Source organism: Achroia grisella, unplaced genomic scaffold, assembly GCF_030625045.1.
Source record: "Achroia grisella isolate CSIRO2021 unplaced genomic scaffold, CSIRO_AGI_Agris_v1 utg807, whole genome shotgun sequence".
NCBI classification, from domain to species: domain Eukaryota; kingdom Metazoa; phylum Arthropoda; class Insecta; order Lepidoptera; family Pyralidae; genus Achroia; species Achroia grisella.
The window spans coordinates 1,897,948-1,914,954 of NW_026713028.1; the positions used below are offsets into that span (position 1 = coordinate 1,897,948).

Consider the following 17,007-nt stretch of genomic DNA (forward strand, 5'->3'; position numbering starts at 1 on the left):
AAACATTTTTTTTTATTCGTAAAAACTGAAATAGGAATATACAATAGATACCATATATTACTAAATATTGTAAATACATACATAAGTCCCAACACAAATAATAATACTGCAATAATAATAAACTATACTAGCTGATCCGCGCAACTTCGTCTGCATCACACTTACTGACATTTATCATGTTACGCCCAATTTCCATAATATCTTTTTAAATTATAGCCTATGTGTTATTCTGATGTATAAGCTATGTTACTGTAATGGTTCATCAAAGTCTGTTCAGTAGTTTTTGCGAGAAAGTGTAATTAATAAACATCCATCCATCCATACTCACAAACATGGGCGTTTATAATATTTGTTAGATAAAATGTAATATTGGTACCTACATGCAATAGATATCAGGCATTTTCTTACTATAAATCATAAATAAAAGAATATTAAATAGTTTTAAGTTGTGTAAATGCAGTGCGACCGTGATAACAATACAGTCAACGCCCAAGACGAAATGGGATAGATATATGGGTATGTGAACGTATAAAATTAAATGAGCGCTTTATGGCGCTAACAGTAGATTTATAACAAAATAGGTAATTATGGGCTTTAATATGGCGTCGTATAATCCTATTTTCTTGTACCTATATTACATTTTTGACATAACAATTTCTTAAAAATTACTATGTTACGGTACCTACTTATTATTATTAGTAGCAACATAAGATTGTTGTAAGTTCACATCATGGAATCATACTGCTGAATTTGTTAAAAATACTTATTCCCTACTGAGAATCGTATAATTATACGAATGTACATACCTACCTACATTGTTTTGAAGGAACGGAACATTATAATAAAAGTGTCAGTGTCAGTTACTTAGATTTATATAAAAAATAAAGTTATAATTTATTACTTTGAGATGGCAATATTTTCGTCTATTTATATTACCATCTCACAATAAATGTTTAATCAAAACTTTAAATAAAAGTTAGTTCAAGAATCAAACAAATAAGTAAAGAATTCGGTGCATTTTTTAATAATTTTTATTGTGTAACTAGAGGCTATACCTTAAATAGAAAATTGACTAATTATAATAAGTATTTTAGCATTGTGTTGCTAAAATTATTAAACATCGTAAAACCATGTTAACGAACTTAAAAAACTGTGATATATTTTATAAATTTCTTGTGAATGAATACCTTCAAATTTTCGGCGCTTGTGTGACCGAGCGTCTAAAGAAATAAGTATTATATTTTTTTCTGGTTTTACATTATTTTGAAATCAAGCAGTCTGTAAACAAATATCGGTGTACCAGGACGGTAGGAAAATAAAGTATTACTCGAAAACAATATATATAAATTCCAATTATAGATAATTTGACTAAAGAAAGATACAACAAGTACCTGTTTTATATGCTTAAGTTAGGTAATTTTAGTATTAAAATGTATTTATAATTTGTTAAATACCGTTTTATATAACAAGTATCATATCTTACTTATAAAATTTGATACTTAGTCATAAGATGGAATCAATTACATGTGAAAGCCCGACAAATGATGTCATAATTATTGGTTGTGATGAGATGCCAAAGCCAATCAAGGTCTCAATTGCAAAAAAAGAAAAACCGAAGAGACATGTATCTTGGAACATACATAATAAAATTAATACTTTGGTCATTTCACAAAATGTTGAGATAAAGAAACAGAAGTATGGATGTATATTAAATGTTAAAGCTAGTGTAACTGAGAAGACAATAACAGAAGTAAAGAAGAAGTATTGCAAAAACTGCAAGGCAAATTACCCAATTGAAAATAGAGAATTTTGTGTAAATAGAGTGGTACCAAATTGTTTGAGACCAAGTTGTAAATCCACTATAAAAGCAAAGATTAATAGTAATAAAACTAAAGTTATTAAAAAAGTTAGTATAAATAATATTGGTATGCTTTTATAACATTAATAATTTATATAGGTATATATTATAATAAAAAAACATTCATTTTTGTTTAGTATAACATGTAAGTACTTATCATATGTATAGTATTTTCTTATATAAGTATAATAATATATTACTATATACATATTTTATAGTAATTTAAGGAATATGTTTAATCTATGCTTTAACTATGAACAGATATGTCTAATGTCCGCAAATGACTTCAGTACCCATTTTGTCTGCAGTGTGTTCATTACATTTGTTATAGTAGCTACTACATACAAAAGTCTACCATTAATTCTATACCATATGGTTAAATTTAAGTCATTTAATTACATACTTATTTTTCAGGTTAAAGAACAAACAAAGAATGTATCTAATGATTTATCAAATATATCTTCTTCTCCTCTACAAAATGATTGTATACTTTTGTCACCAAAGGACAACATATATGAAGATATAAGTTCAGAAAATTTTAATGATGATTCAGATAACAAAATTGATGTTCTGATTGAGAAATCTGAACTTGTAAGACTTTTAATATAAATTATTTATATATTTAATAAAATATTATTGTACACCAGTGGTATAGTTACTATATGAAATAAGTCTCTAATTTATTGTTTGTCATTTCAGTAATTCAGAAGACTATGTAGTAATCTATTAATGTGCTAATCATTTCTGAAGAGATAGATCTTTCAGAAAGAATCAACACACAGCAAAAACTGTCCTTGACTTTTTGTCTATTATTACATGCCATGAGAAACTTTATTAGTTAATTAAACTTTCTTGAAATACACTAGGATTGGGAATGTGTTTCTATTATAATATATTTCATAGCAGCATTATAACTATTTTTTTTTATTTTTATAGACAAACAATGAAAAAGATCCACAACACCTATATGGCAAGCCATTGAACACTAGTACGCCTAAACATATGTTAGAGTTAATGGAAAAACAAAATGTTAATGTGGATAAAGATATCTCCACAGATCCATCTAACAAATTAATCATAGTAGTAGAAGAAAGTAATATAATACTATAACTGAAATCAGATGTGAAATATTTAAAATCTTTAAATTTAAAGTATTTCCAACAGATGAAAAGCAATATTAATACCAGAACTTACAGATTGAATTAAGAAGGAATATCTAGAGAAAAATCTTGCATATTCACCAAATATAAGATATATAAGATGGTACATATCTTAAGAAGATTATCCATACCTATATTTTTGTATATTGTCAAATTTACTAAACAGATATTGGAATATTGAACATAAGAGCCAAGATTATATATAATAATCACTGTTTTACTTATATTACTTATCTACATTTGAATATTCTGTAGCTATGTAACTCAAGTTACGTTTTTTGTTTCATTAAGTTATAATGTACTTTTTAAGTACCGTTGATATTAAATAATATACCTATTACAATAAAAAGAGATATTGATTTAAGTGTTTTTTAATTTAATTGTAAATATTTAGGTACTTATTTTTGATAGCACAAACTATAATCAATAATCAACTTCCATATTATAATTACAACTTCATAGCACCCCCCTCCCCCCTCCAAGTAAAGTTCAAATAGGAAATAGTTACCGATGCAATTTTTACTATTTCTTAACTGTGCTCGTGTTTTCACCCGCATAATTTATATATTATATATATATAGTAATTTTAGCGTACAAGAGTAACAAACATCCATTCTTCCATCCATCCACACTCACAAACTTCCGCGTTTATGGTATTAATAAGATTATTATAATTCTGTAGTTGGAAGTTAATCGAATGACGGCGACACCCATTCATTGCCCTCTTTTCACCCCGTCCCCTATAAACCTCGAAAAAAAAATAGTCTATAATCATTTCCTAGACAGGACCTGTAAATCCCTATACCAAAAAATATTGACGTATTAGCGTGACAAAGGCACTAACATTTATAATTAAATAATAGTGTTGCCCGCGACTGTCTGCTTTTTTTTAAATAATATAATTTATTGCCTTGTTATACAATCTATATTCACGTCAATTTGATTCAGATCCTTTCGGCCGTTTAGTGTTAAAACAGTAAGAGACATACATATATAAAAGTGTGAATTAGTATATAAGTAATTCTAAAAGGCACTTAAAGTAAAGAGTAACGCTTGACGAAACACAATAAAGTACAACTTAGCTTGAGCTCCACTATCTGCAGATCGGAATAATTATATTTTCATAAGTAATTATACGCTTGTATCTACTCAAATTTCTCCGTAGTAGGGTCTTGTTTAAGAATTATAGCCGAACTAGCTACTCTCCCCGGCTTCGCCCTCGTGTACATGTAATATAAATATAAAATTATAAACCTTCCTTTTGAATCACTCTTCAAAATCCGCTGCGTAGTTTTAACCATACATAGGGACGGACAGGCAGCGACTTTGTTTTATAATATGTAATTATGATACTGATGCATAAGTGCATAATATGAAAGATAGTTATGGATTATTATATCATTTGAAGATTAGAAAATTTTTTTGTTAGCACACCGCCTTACTTTCGATGGTCGCGGGTTTGATTCCTCGTACAGCACAAACATTTGTATTCATGAGTATGATTGTTTGTATCGGTATGGGTGTTTCTATGTATAATATGTATGTATTTACGAAATTGTGTGAATTGTCCTGAGATTATTATTATGCAATAAACTAATATTTTTTTAATTTTGAAATTATAACTGTATTAACCCAGTAGGGACAATTTAAAATTTGAAAGATGGGAAGATAATTAAAGTTATATTTATTTCCGTGTAATTTATGCATTTGCATTAATGCATATATTTATTTTTCAGTTTATTCGACAGCCCAACAGCGCTTTCTATTTCTACCTAAAGGTCAGCTGATAGAGAATGGCATATAGCATTAGGCTCGCCTTTTGTACACTTTTTACTGTGCAATAAAGTAAAAAATAAATAATAAATACGCAGGTTACCTTTTTCTTACGGACCGTAAAAAAGTAAGACAAAAGAAACACTTCGACTATATGTCAAACATAGTACGAGTATGTCAATCATTACGTATTATTACGGTAGAAATTTTAGATCATATTATGTCAGTCATTCATTTCATTACTTAATTTTCCATGAGTCGTTAATCTCTTTGTAACGATTTTTATTTATCTATTATATATTCTTCTCATTAACGAAACGACTTCGTAAACTTTAGGTACCGATAAAAATATTTGTAAAAATGCCTTTTGCATTGTATCCATTAATAGGTATGCATTTATTTTTGTAGATTAAGCAATTCTAAGTATTGTTCACGTATTCGCCAAGTCGGCATTCGAGCGGATAGCATATTTATATTTTTAATAAAGTAGCTGACAAAAGCAGGTACGCACACATACTAATTAAGCTCTTTTAATATATGTATTTGTTTAAATAAATTACTGACGTAATGTTGAAAAAATATCTTTATTATTATTATTGTTGTTACAGGATGTCTAACCATTATTTTTCGACGTATAAAAGCCCAAATATTGTTATTGTGCCAACTATATCGTTTTGCGGTGGGCCTCCTGTTAATAAGCATAAAGAAGACGAAGATCCTGGGGTTGCAGTAAAAGAAATGGCCGCAAACCAAACTGTCCTAAGGGAACATGTTACCAAACTGTCAGGTACAGTTGGCGAAAATATAGGTACATCTCTGAGTGTGATGGAAATTAATAGAGCAAGTAGGGCTGGTACAACTAGGGCAAAAAATTATATGCAGAGCATTGGGGAAACTCAGATTGTTACAAAAGTAAGTAAATTATATTTCATATATCTAGTTATCAAATAACTTGACTGAATTGTGTTATTTCATTATTATATAGTTATATATTATTACTACAGTTGTGTAAGTACCTACTCATTATTATTATTATTACTATGATATGTTCAGATCTTCATTAAATTTTTAATCATTTATAGAATATTATAAATATTATTTTATATATTAAAGAATATTATTTTATAGTAACCCACAAACTAATTATAAATTATGAATCAATAATTATTTCTCCTTACTATATTATATATAAAAAATATATACTTAATTGATAATAAAAAATATTGTTTGAGGAAGCATCATTCATATTTTTATAATTTAGCATTATTTAAGTGAGAATTGCTGCATTATTAAGTAGACACTTAGACTGAGTATAAACAATTACTATTAATGTAAAATAATTTTATAAACTTTAATAACTAATTTATAAATCAATATACAGCCTAATACTGTTTTTTACCCTAGTAATAAAGAAGTATACAAATTGTTCTTTTGACTACAATGTAATGTAATCTACACATATTGCTTCTTTATTATTTTGTAAGTAATAGCTGAGAGCCCATGAATTTTTAGGGCACAAAACCATAGATATTTAAAATAAGAATAGTTTTTTTTATTTGTAAATTGTTTTAAAACAAACACAAACATTGTGAACTTAATTTCACAGATACACAAAGTAAAAAAAATATGTTGAAACAACTATTTTTTAAAAGACCAACATTAAGTTCCTTTTCCAGTCTTGTTCAATATGGTAAAATAAAAAATAGTAATGTACAAATATTTTTTTGAACTAAGATTATTCTGATAAGCTTTTATCATGACACATTTGTGAAAACTGCAGCTAAATCAGCCAGTTAAGCCCTTATTAAGATTAGCATGCACAAACACACAGCCAAACAGATATGAAAATCCCAAAGATCATTCTTTGTATTACTGAATACAAAGACTTTGATAAATATTAATATATACACATACATAATGATGATTACATGGAATGCTTACAATACATTTGTCCAATTTATTTGCAATATACTTTTGCAACTCACACTCACATTGTAAACAGAAATTCACTTAGTCAGTGTAATTAGATATCTACCTATATGAGACATTTGTACATGTTATGACCAGCTACTGATTTATTATAATGAAATCATTAATTTAAAAATATTGGATTCGTTTTTTAATGTCGATAATAATAGCTATTTCCTACTAGTATTAATCTTGTGTATTGATATCACAGAAAATATTTAATAGTTGCATCCTAGGCTGCATATAGACTATTGTTTTAAATCATTTTTCTGGTTTCTTCTATGAAAATACATTTTTATTTTACACATTTATTTCAGACAAAAAGTAATGTTGAGTCTTATACAAGTTATAAAGAAAGTTTTCATACATCAATAGAGCCTAAATCAAATGCATACAATAAAACTAGTATTGGCACCAAGTTGCAAAGTCAGAACACTAAAAAAATGTTTGTTATACCAAAAATTAAAAACAATTTGGGAAATGGTGTCCATACAGTGATAACAAATTGTGATAGAAGTGCGCAATTTCCTGCAGACAACATGGATTTAAATAAAGATGCCACAGAAGCAATACATAATTTAAATAAAAATATTGTAGTAATGGAATCTATACCATCCTTAGAATCAAATTCCACAGGGCAATTAGAAGTAAAATCCAAAAATCATATTAAGAATGATGCTGCGCGTATAACAGTCTTACCTAATTATAAACGTGATAATAAAAAACAGCTTACTAAACTCCTAAATGACAAAAAGGCTGAAAATAAAATCAATGAACGGAAATATAAAAAAATTGGAACACTACAACAAAATGATAAAAATAAGGTAAAAAAATGTTTACATACAGAATCAAATTTATTAGCGAGCAATAAAACTTGTGTCATTACAGATTGCAATAATTTAAAAATGTATAATAATACCAATAAAAAATGTATTATACCAAAAATTAGAAATAATTTGATAAATAATTACTCTAACTGTTTCAATAAAAGTAATAAAATGTTCACTAATAATTTAGAGAACCTAAGTGATAATATAGATACTAACCAAAATACTTTAAGTAAAACTTGCAGTTCAGTTATAAATGACAGTTTAATAACCGGCAAACAAATACGCTATAAAGATAAAAGTCACACAGAGGATTCTAAAACAAAAAGACAGTATATACCAAAAAATAATAGAAAAGAAGTATTAGGATCGCAAAATTGTAAATATAAAAGCAAAAATACAAATGATATTGTTGCTAAAAATAAGATCTCAGAACTGAAATATAAAGAGAAATTATCGGTAAAAAAAAAATATGATGGTGGGAAAAAATGTGAAATTAATCTTCATAAAACCTTAAACCGTAAATCTCGGGCTGACATAAATAATTCAGAAATCAAAACAAAAATTAAAAATAAAGATAAAGCAATCAATAAAAGTCGAAGGAATACCATTATTGAAGATAAAATAAAACAAAATAGCACATTAGTTAAGTCATCCGTTAAATATATGACGAAGTGTAAAGAGGAAAGAGTTTTAAAAGACTATAAAACATGTAGAGATAGTAAACAAAAATCAAAGCTTAAAGGATCAACTTCAAGTTTAAAGAAACCAATTGAAGACACACATGAAACTAAAATAAAGTCTTCTAAAAGTGTAATTCAAGTTGCTAAGGTATACAATGCGAAAAATAAGAGTAATAATAATATCAATTTAAGAACAAAATACGATCAGAAAAATGAAATATTTAAAAGTTGTAGGAAAAAAATGTACGAAATGCGCAAAAACAGATTATCTATGAATAAATTTGAAAAATTATTAGTAACAGTCGACAATGATAAATATAAAAAAGGCAATAATAACATTAATGTCTCAGTAAAAGTGAAGGACTTTGAACCGGAATTTAGACCTGATGAAAGTAAGAAAATAAATGTTGTAATAAATATATACTATAAATCATCGAATGATATGGTTAAAGAACTTGAAGAAACTGACATTGAAAGAAAATCTGAACCAATTAAGGATGAATTCAGCTTTCTAGACGATATAAATGTTGATGAAATTGTTGATACTTTAAATAGTTGTGACAATGAATTTCAGAAAACACAAAGTAATGCTAAAGACAAGATTGATTAAAATTAAAACTAAGCATTAGTTCTAATTTGACTTCACGTGCAATGCGAAGATATAATAGAGATTGTAAATAGGTAAGTTGACACGAAATAATATAAATTCGTATTGTAGTTACAAAAAACATTTTTGTAAGAACTGAACAAGATACTGTTGATCGTGTAACATTAGTTAGCCGACATTTGTACATTAAAATATCGATGTTATACATATACTAAATAACAATAGTAAAATGTAAGGGTAACACAGTTTCTGCAGTTTCTTAGTAGACAAGACTAGACTACTAGACTTTAAATGCAAGTGTTACATTGAAGTATCTGGTTACTATGTCCCATTGATAGGGTATCTATTAAGTATTTATGAGAAAAAGATGAAGGTGACAATATCCTAGTGTCTATTATTCTAAGACAAATCTATCTTTAAAAGAGGGAGAATTTTAAATAATCTGACAATATAACGCCTAAAATCTGCATTTTTTTTTTCAGATCAACATTTAAAAATTCGTAAATTCGGAAAATATAAAGATATAATGTTAATTGTTAATGATACCAAAGATCACAAGTAGCGTTCTACATCTAAGAATACTAATATTATATGCAAAAGTATTATTATAATGGCAATACCATATGTTAGAAAAGAAGCAGAATTACTAATGAAATGAGTTTGAAAAAAGAAACCAAGATTATAGATTTAAGTGATGACAGTTTGACATAAACATTAGATAAGAATCAACACAATTACAATAAGAAATTAGCAAAAACTGCAACAACTGTAGAAGTAAACAATGCCATTTTTATAAATCTTACAGTAGACAACAAGTGGGAACCGTATATATTATCAAATATAGAATCGGACGGTTAATATTACTGAAAAAAACCAGACCAGTTTTGGAAGAGTTAATATCCAGAGAAAAATATTCAAATAACCCAATTATAAAAAAAATGTCAATGAAGAAATTATAGATAGAAAGGAAATAGCTATTAAAAACGAGACACTATTGATGTGTAGTATGCTATCTGCTCATAACTGCACATAGACAACTTAAATAAGATATAAACTGTAACGGAACAAACGGAAATAATGCCAACAGAAATAATATACTATTTATGCACAAATTGAGATTAACGAAACCATTATCAACTAAAATACGTCCGTAGAAGGTACCAGCCTTATTACTGACAGAAGATATTTTGAAGAACATAGGAATGATTGTAATTCTAGAAGCATTATTTTATTGAACAAGGTCCAGGATCTAGAAAATGAATCGAAGAGCAAAGAAGTAAAGTACGACGTTCAAAATCATATTAATACCTGTATTAAAAGCGAAGCGAATGTTGTTGTAAAAGCGACCTGTCGCTTTTACTAAATTATATATATTGTAAATAAAAAGCTGACAGATTTTATAGATGTGACATTAAAAATTAAAGCAATGGATTTAGTAGTCAATGAAAATGAAACAATCGATAATAAAAATACTATTGCAGCCACAACTAATACTCTTAATGCAACATTATTATAAGTAGACCTAGAAGAAAATATTTCTACTTGTATTACAGACAATGATTTGTTAAGTAATGCATAGTCCAGAAAAAGAGATGTTATCTGCAAAAACATATACAAAATGTAAACAAATTAAAAACCATACAAATTCGGATGGGAAAATTTCCAGGCTAAATATTGATGGTATATTTGGATAACTAGATTTTAAATACGTAACAAGTTATACAAGGAAATGAAATATTAATGTATGTTGTACATTTACAAATTAATATATTAACATACAAGCAAACAGATCCCGTCCAGTGTTTACAATTAAAAAAATAACAAAGCTAAACAAGAGCCAACAGCATAATGTTAACGACAATAATAAATGTAAGTTCAGATATAAGATCATAGCCTACAGAACATCTAGATCATTCAAACAAATATTAAAATTATGTAACTTCAATATAGAGTATTTTCGATTCAGATAATAACAAAATTTTATCTCGACGAATGTTAATCGAGAGATCATTATTGATTATTATGATACAGTATTTTAAGATCACCATTTTAGTGACATGTTTTACAGAGCACACATGTATATTAGATAAGGTAATATATTAAAGTCCGAAGTGGATGTGATAATCAGCTTATTAATATATTAATGCGATCCTATTTTATTTTAATATTATAAAGAGAATATCAAGTTATGACATGACACCCATAGTACAACTCATATGTTGCTATTCCAGAGGATTATGTTATGCCTGTAATTTCACACAAAAACCCCACACTTGTAGTCTGTAGAGAAAACCTTGATTTGCTTGTTCCACAGTTTAGGTGTTCGCGATAAATTATTTCTGAATTTAAATGTAATATTAATGAAAATTTATAAACAAAACATACAATTTCTTGGTGTATTTAGTTTTCAGAGAAAGCATATATTTACATTTATAAAAAGCAGCATTGCAGAATCTTCTATTTACAAAGCATACTTACAAGATACTGGGAATATTCACTATCACTGTGACGAAAAAGAGAAAGAATTAACATTGCTCAATTTATTCTGTAAACTTCTGGAACAAATGTTACTAACACTTGTTTCAGAAGTTTACAAAATACATATGAACCCCTTACAAGAGAATGCCCATTGAGTTGGTCTATTTCTACAAACCCCTTTTTATTTCTTAGTAATTTACGTCGGTATCACTATTTTTGTTGGGAATTACCATTTTTATTACTATACATTTAATTATGCTTATGTTGTTATTTTAAAAATATTGTTCCTAATAGGGTGTTAAGTTTCATAGTTTAAATGTTATTATTTACAATATTGATTGACATAAATAAGTATTAAAACTTTCAAATATTATAATTCGTTATAATTAGTTGTTGGCAAATAGCCAATCTTGTTTTTTTATGTATAGAAATAAAAATACTCTTTATGTTAAAATAAAATTAGTTAATTTATTTTCGACTGTTTTATTTACATTACTATTATCTTCAGTGTAGAAATCAGTCGCAGAATATATTTAAATAGCAACATTAAGAACTTCATAGGGAAGCCGATAACTGTGTCAGAATCTTATATAAGATATGTAACAGTCAGTTTTACAATTTTACAGAATAATCATAGACAAATGTTGACAATTGATTTCAATTAGACTCGACTTCCCTATCAATGTAACAGTAGTAAGGGGCTTTTGAAGGGCTGCAAAATGACATTAAAACTGATAATAAGTATCCGAAGTTACTGCAAAAAGCATTTCAGAATTCCAACCAAAGTAGACTTTGTACAAAGTCAGATTATTTTGTAAGCTGTGTCTTAGTTTGAAGGATGAGATGTAGCAGTTTAATAAAATCATAGCATCTCCATACCCTCCATGACACATTAGTCATTAGGAAAGGCAACGCATGAGGTTTACCACGGTCATTTATATCGCACACTATTTACAATTTTGGATTAACTAAAAAATTTAAATATTAATTCAATATTGAAAAATCCACTTCTAAATAACTAACAACAATGCCCCCCTCCCTTATTTCCTGTGTTATCAATATGTAACGTGATATTATCACATAACCACTGTAGTGTGTATGATGTGATGAGGTGTCGCTAATTTATTAATTTGTTTCCTGCAGAATGTAGGTAGGTATACCGGTGGAATAACAAGTAACTACATTGACAAGTAACATGGCTCATTAATAACGCTACGCGGTGTCGTAACATGGGCGGATTTTACACTTCACTTAAATCTAAGTTATGTGGAGACGTAAACAAATGGAAGGGTGCCGAGTGTTGACATATAAGGGTAGACACAAAAAATGCACTAACCTGTCCGGGCATGTCCTTGGTGTGTCCATCAGGAATGTGGAACAACACGAGCGGGGCCGCGCGGGCGGTGTGTGGCGACGGGGGGGAGGGGCTCACGTCCACGCGGAAGAAGCCGCGCCGCTGCAGTTGTATCACGTCGCCCACCTTCAACTTGAGGAGTTCCGGCTCACCCAACATTGGTATTTCCCACTAAAAAATGTTTGAACAACCACTGAATTTTCGATAATACGAATATATTATTTCATTTCATAAATATTTTTTTAATGCAGTATCAACTGTTTTTTATATACTTTCATATTTAATAAAAAGCTGATAATTTGAAAATACAAACAGACATTTAAATTTTATTAATTTGTATCCCTAGGAACAGGGTACTCTAATCAATACATTAAGACTGGTCCTATAGAGTAAAAACAATATATGTATTTTGACTGGACACTGCAAATTAAATAAACACACAAAACTTAAACATATAATTAATAAACATTTACAAATTTTGCCAAGTTGAAGAAGAAACGCCACTACACATAATGAGTGGGCTATACTCATGCAAATAACTCCTTTGGAAAGTATACACTAACCCGAGGATGTAAAACATCGCTCTTAAGAATATCTTTATGCCTCAAGACTTTAGGTAGCGAACTCTAAAATCGCGATCCCAATAGATCACCGTACCCCACCACTAGCAATTTACCATGTTGACTTCCACGCGGCTCACTTGGAAATCATCATAATTTCCTGGTGAATTTCTCACGATGGGCTAACTGACCTGTGCCCCGTCATCGTAAACCTTTAACGAAGGCGGGTGCAACATTCCATTATCATGCACTAATAAAAATAGATCACCAATCCTAGGAATAGCCCAAACAACAAAACAACTTACCCTAGTCTGATGTCCAATAAACTGCTTGAAATCCTCATCCTTGCCCAGTAAAGGCTTCGATATAATATGGTCGAAATAAACGCAGTACACCTCAACAGTAGGTGAATTTGAGGTCTCCGCTAACCACGTTAGTTTCAGCGTTTTCTTGTAATCCTTATTATCGAGATTTGGGGTTCCATCAATGCTAGTTACAGTTCCATCTGGTGTTCTGCCAAAAGAAAAATAAGATAAAACGAAAGCCTAATGTTGTGCTTAGTATCAGCACCTACATATTTACTAAAGAAAAAATATTTCTTAATTATTGTAGAAAATATTATTATTAGATTTACACTCACTTGTGTATTTTATCAATCAATATGTTGCCGTAATTAATAAAGGTTGCGTTTTCTCCTTCTTTTAGCGTCTTAGCGTCCGCTTGGTCTATAAGCAGCCGTTTCGAGACCCATATTTTTTTGGAGCCTACTTCAGGATTCTTAGGATGGAGGGCCACTGTGAGACTAGTGTCTGATGATACGCCTTTTAGATTCACTGGTACTGGATTCGACTCTAAGGCAGTATACCGAGGCGCGATGGGATCGATGACCTAAAATGGTAAAAGCATTTATTTTAGTTACTAGTTTTATTCAGCGATTTCCCTCGTAAGGGAACGAATTGTATAAATTATAATCTATGACTACTTAATTCTATAGTATAGTATATCAAACTAGTAATACAGAAAATTAGACTGAATTATGTGTAATAAATCATGCGAGGAATTGAACTCGCAACCAACGGGAGTCCACCATTCTATTTATAAATATTGTATTATTTTTTACTTTTTGCGGGCCCTCTTGTGAATATAAACATATTCAGTACTTGTATAAACATATACAGTGCAGTTCAGTTCAGTATATATAGCACAATTATTCAGTTTCTTAATAATAGGTGTGGTCTCGCTCCAGTCACAAAGGTGGAACAACCTGTGTGACTGATGCAAGAACTATTCGGTCGTACCTTCTTGTTGGTGGCCCAGATCTTGTCCCACTCCATGAAGACGACGGAGCGGCTGGAGCCCTGCGCGCGGATGAACTGCCGCAGCGCTTCCACCGACATCCCGCGCCGCAATACACCGCGCACGGTTGGCATGCGCGGGTCGTCCCTGCACAATAATCAGGCACGTATATACACCTTAACGAGTATTATCCTAAATGGAGTTATTAGAGGGTTCATGCCAATCACATATATCATCAGCCCAGTGATGTCCACTGCATATGAAGATAGGCCTCTCCCAATGCAAGTCACTGGGCACGATCTTCAGCCCTTCTCTACCACTTATTATAAGCAACCTTAACATGCGTCGCTCCATCTAGTTATGGAACATCCTACACTACGGTTGCCAATTCGCAGTCTCAGTTCTGCGGCAGATATGACCAGTCTAGTGACACTTCAAGTTGCAAATACGAAGAGCCTGACCTTAGTTCTCTGCCGAATTACATCGTTTCGGATTTGATACCTTAGAGAAACTCCGAGCAAAGCCTTGCCATAGCGCGTTGAGCAACTTGAGTTGGTGGACTGGAATAATAAAATTTCATACTCCTTTCGTATATTTTTCGTAAAAAGAGGTACAAAGTAAATTTAAATGCTAGAATCAACATAAATATATATAGCGCTTACCACCCATCGACTAAACCTTGCTCCACGAACCAAGTCAACTTTCTCTTGGATAATACAGTATTTGTCATACTCAATCTGAAAACAAAAATTAAAAATTAACGTTTTCAAAGATTCGAATTCTAAAGAGGGTATAGTTATAAACAGAATCCATGGTAACCCAGAGGAAGGGCCAGTAGAGGGCAACAACTCTCTCCTGAAAGTGTATGCCTTACTGTATAATAAAAAAGTACATTTCTTTAGAATACTGTTGTAACTAGTCCGCACTCTACCTAATCAGGAAGTTATTCGTTTTCGCCGTATGGCGTAGAAGTCAGATATAATGATATGATATCTGTGGTGCTGGCCATCAGCGTGTTTACCATTTCAGTTACATAAAAAATTGGATTATTACTTATAGCTACAATGTGTATATAACACTAGGGTCTCTGAAACACTAGGGTCGTCAGGTTGTCGACCCTTAAGAATTCTTAATATAACATTTCTTGAACATACCTGCTGTACTCCCAAATGTAAGGCTTCCGTAATCCGAGCGCGTCGATAAACCAGTAGAACTGCGGATCACGATCGTGGTACTCCATGGTGCGAAGAACATGGGTCACGCCCTCCACAGAGTCTACGATCGGACATGCGAAGTCGTACGTCGGGTATACTCTGTACCAAACAATAATTTTATTATGCAACAGTTGGAACTCATGAATTCTGGTAAAAAGTATACTATGTAATCTAGATTACAATCTATTTTTGTACCAATTTGCATTTCGGTTCCAGTAGTTATTGGGTGAAAAAGTAACGAATAATAATTCTGCCAAACTTTTACATTTATAATATTAGTAGGATGTACTACTAACTATAACGACTGAGCTCTTTAACGTCTTTATTTCGGAAAAATTTAAAAGGATAGATTTAGCTGTGAAATTATTTATTTATGCAATCATATACATTATATATATTTATATATTATAAATATATAAACATATTATAAATATATATCAAGTTAATAGTACTAGTTAGAATGTCCAAAACAGTAGTAATTAAGTATGTATATGAAATTATTACAAAAAATATATTGTACCGTGATATATTAGACCTTCGGAATAACAACGTGTTACAGGGTACACACCGACATGATGTCAGAAGTGCTGCCTATATAGTGTATATAGGCTATAGTTGCCGCTTACTAAAAAAGAATAATAAAAAAACAAATAGACCTAAAAACAAAAAGTATAAAATCTCAAAAAAAAGAATTATTTCTATTTTTTATCAATTTATCTTCCTAGCTTAAGTTACTTTTTAAGTACCCCACCCGAAGAGAGCTATTTAATCTACTTACCCCGGGATTGATATCGGAGCCCCGAGGTTCAAACCTTCACCCCCTGGGAGGCGCAGACCAGTATCAGTGTCAGCAACTTACTGTCAGGTGACCCACCTTGTATGTCATTCCAGTTAAATAAAATAATATATAATACATACTTGTACTGTGTGCCGGTTCGCGGGTGCGTCTCAGGCTTGCATCTGTAGATGGTGGGGTCTCGCAGGCAGCCATTTGCAGACTGCATGTCGATCTTAGCGCGTACACAACACTGTATGCCTATGTCGGAGCCTTTCTTCATTTCCTCCCATAATTGCAGGTTTTTAGCTACCGCTGGTGATTTAAATCAACATTTTATTGTCAATGAAAAACTGCATACAAGAGAAAAATATATTTTTAACTTCGTTAACATAAATTCAAAGTGGATAACCAGTTTTTTTTTTGTATATTTATGTATAGACACAATGCGAAT

At 30.4% G+C, this 17,007-nt stretch overlaps 2 protein-coding genes across 3 annotated transcripts in view; one reads left to right on the top strand and one right to left on the bottom strand.

The window, feature by feature from the left end:
• LOC131851737 (bifunctional glutamate/proline--tRNA ligase) overlaps positions 1–17,007 on the bottom strand; it is a 31,761-nt gene that overhangs the window by 10,944 nt on the left and 3,810 nt on the right. The window contains exons 7-13 of the mRNA XM_059202281.1: positions 16,697–16,868; positions 15,719–15,877; positions 15,227–15,301; positions 14,567–14,711; positions 13,909–14,156; positions 13,574–13,781; positions 12,691–12,879 (exon numbers count right to left, since the gene is read on the bottom strand). Coding sequence (XP_059058264.1) covers positions 12,691–12,879; positions 13,574–13,781; positions 13,909–14,156; positions 14,567–14,711; positions 15,227–15,301; positions 15,719–15,877; positions 16,697–16,868 — 1,196 coding nt within the window. The remainder of the gene's footprint in view (positions 1–12,690; positions 12,880–13,573; positions 13,782–13,908; positions 14,157–14,566; positions 14,712–15,226; positions 15,302–15,718; positions 15,878–16,696; positions 16,869–17,007) is intronic.
• LOC131851759 (uncharacterized) lies at positions 1,540–3,265 on the top strand. Of its 2 annotated transcripts, none has more exons than XM_059202303.1 (3): positions 1,540–1,906; positions 2,273–2,449; positions 2,795–3,265. In XM_059202303.1, the coding sequence occupies exons 1-3, from the start codon at positions 1,571–1,573 to the stop codon at positions 2,966–2,968; spliced, it is 687 nt and encodes a 228-aa protein (XP_059058286.1). In that variant the 5' UTR covers positions 1,540–1,570; the 3' UTR covers positions 2,969–3,265. The 2 variants fall into 2 exon arrangements, with proteins under 2 accessions (XP_059058286.1, XP_059058287.1); XM_059202304.1 differs by lacking the exon at positions 2,795–3,265 and adding an exon at positions 2,558–2,647.

Excerpts from the sequence above, each read along its gene's own strand:
- LOC131851759 (XM_059202303.1), top strand. The coding sequence starts at position 1,571 with ATGCCAAAGCCAATCAAGGTCTCAATTGCAAAAAAAGAAAAACCGAAG. Across the intron at positions 1,907-2,272 it reads AAACTAAAGTTATTAAAAAA|GTTAAAGAACAAACAAAGAA; the intron begins GTTAGTATAAAT and ends CTTATTTTTCAG. Across the intron at positions 2,450-2,794 it reads TGATTGAGAAATCTGAACTT|ACAAACAATGAAAAAGATCC; the intron begins GTAAGACTTTTA and ends TTATTTTTATAG.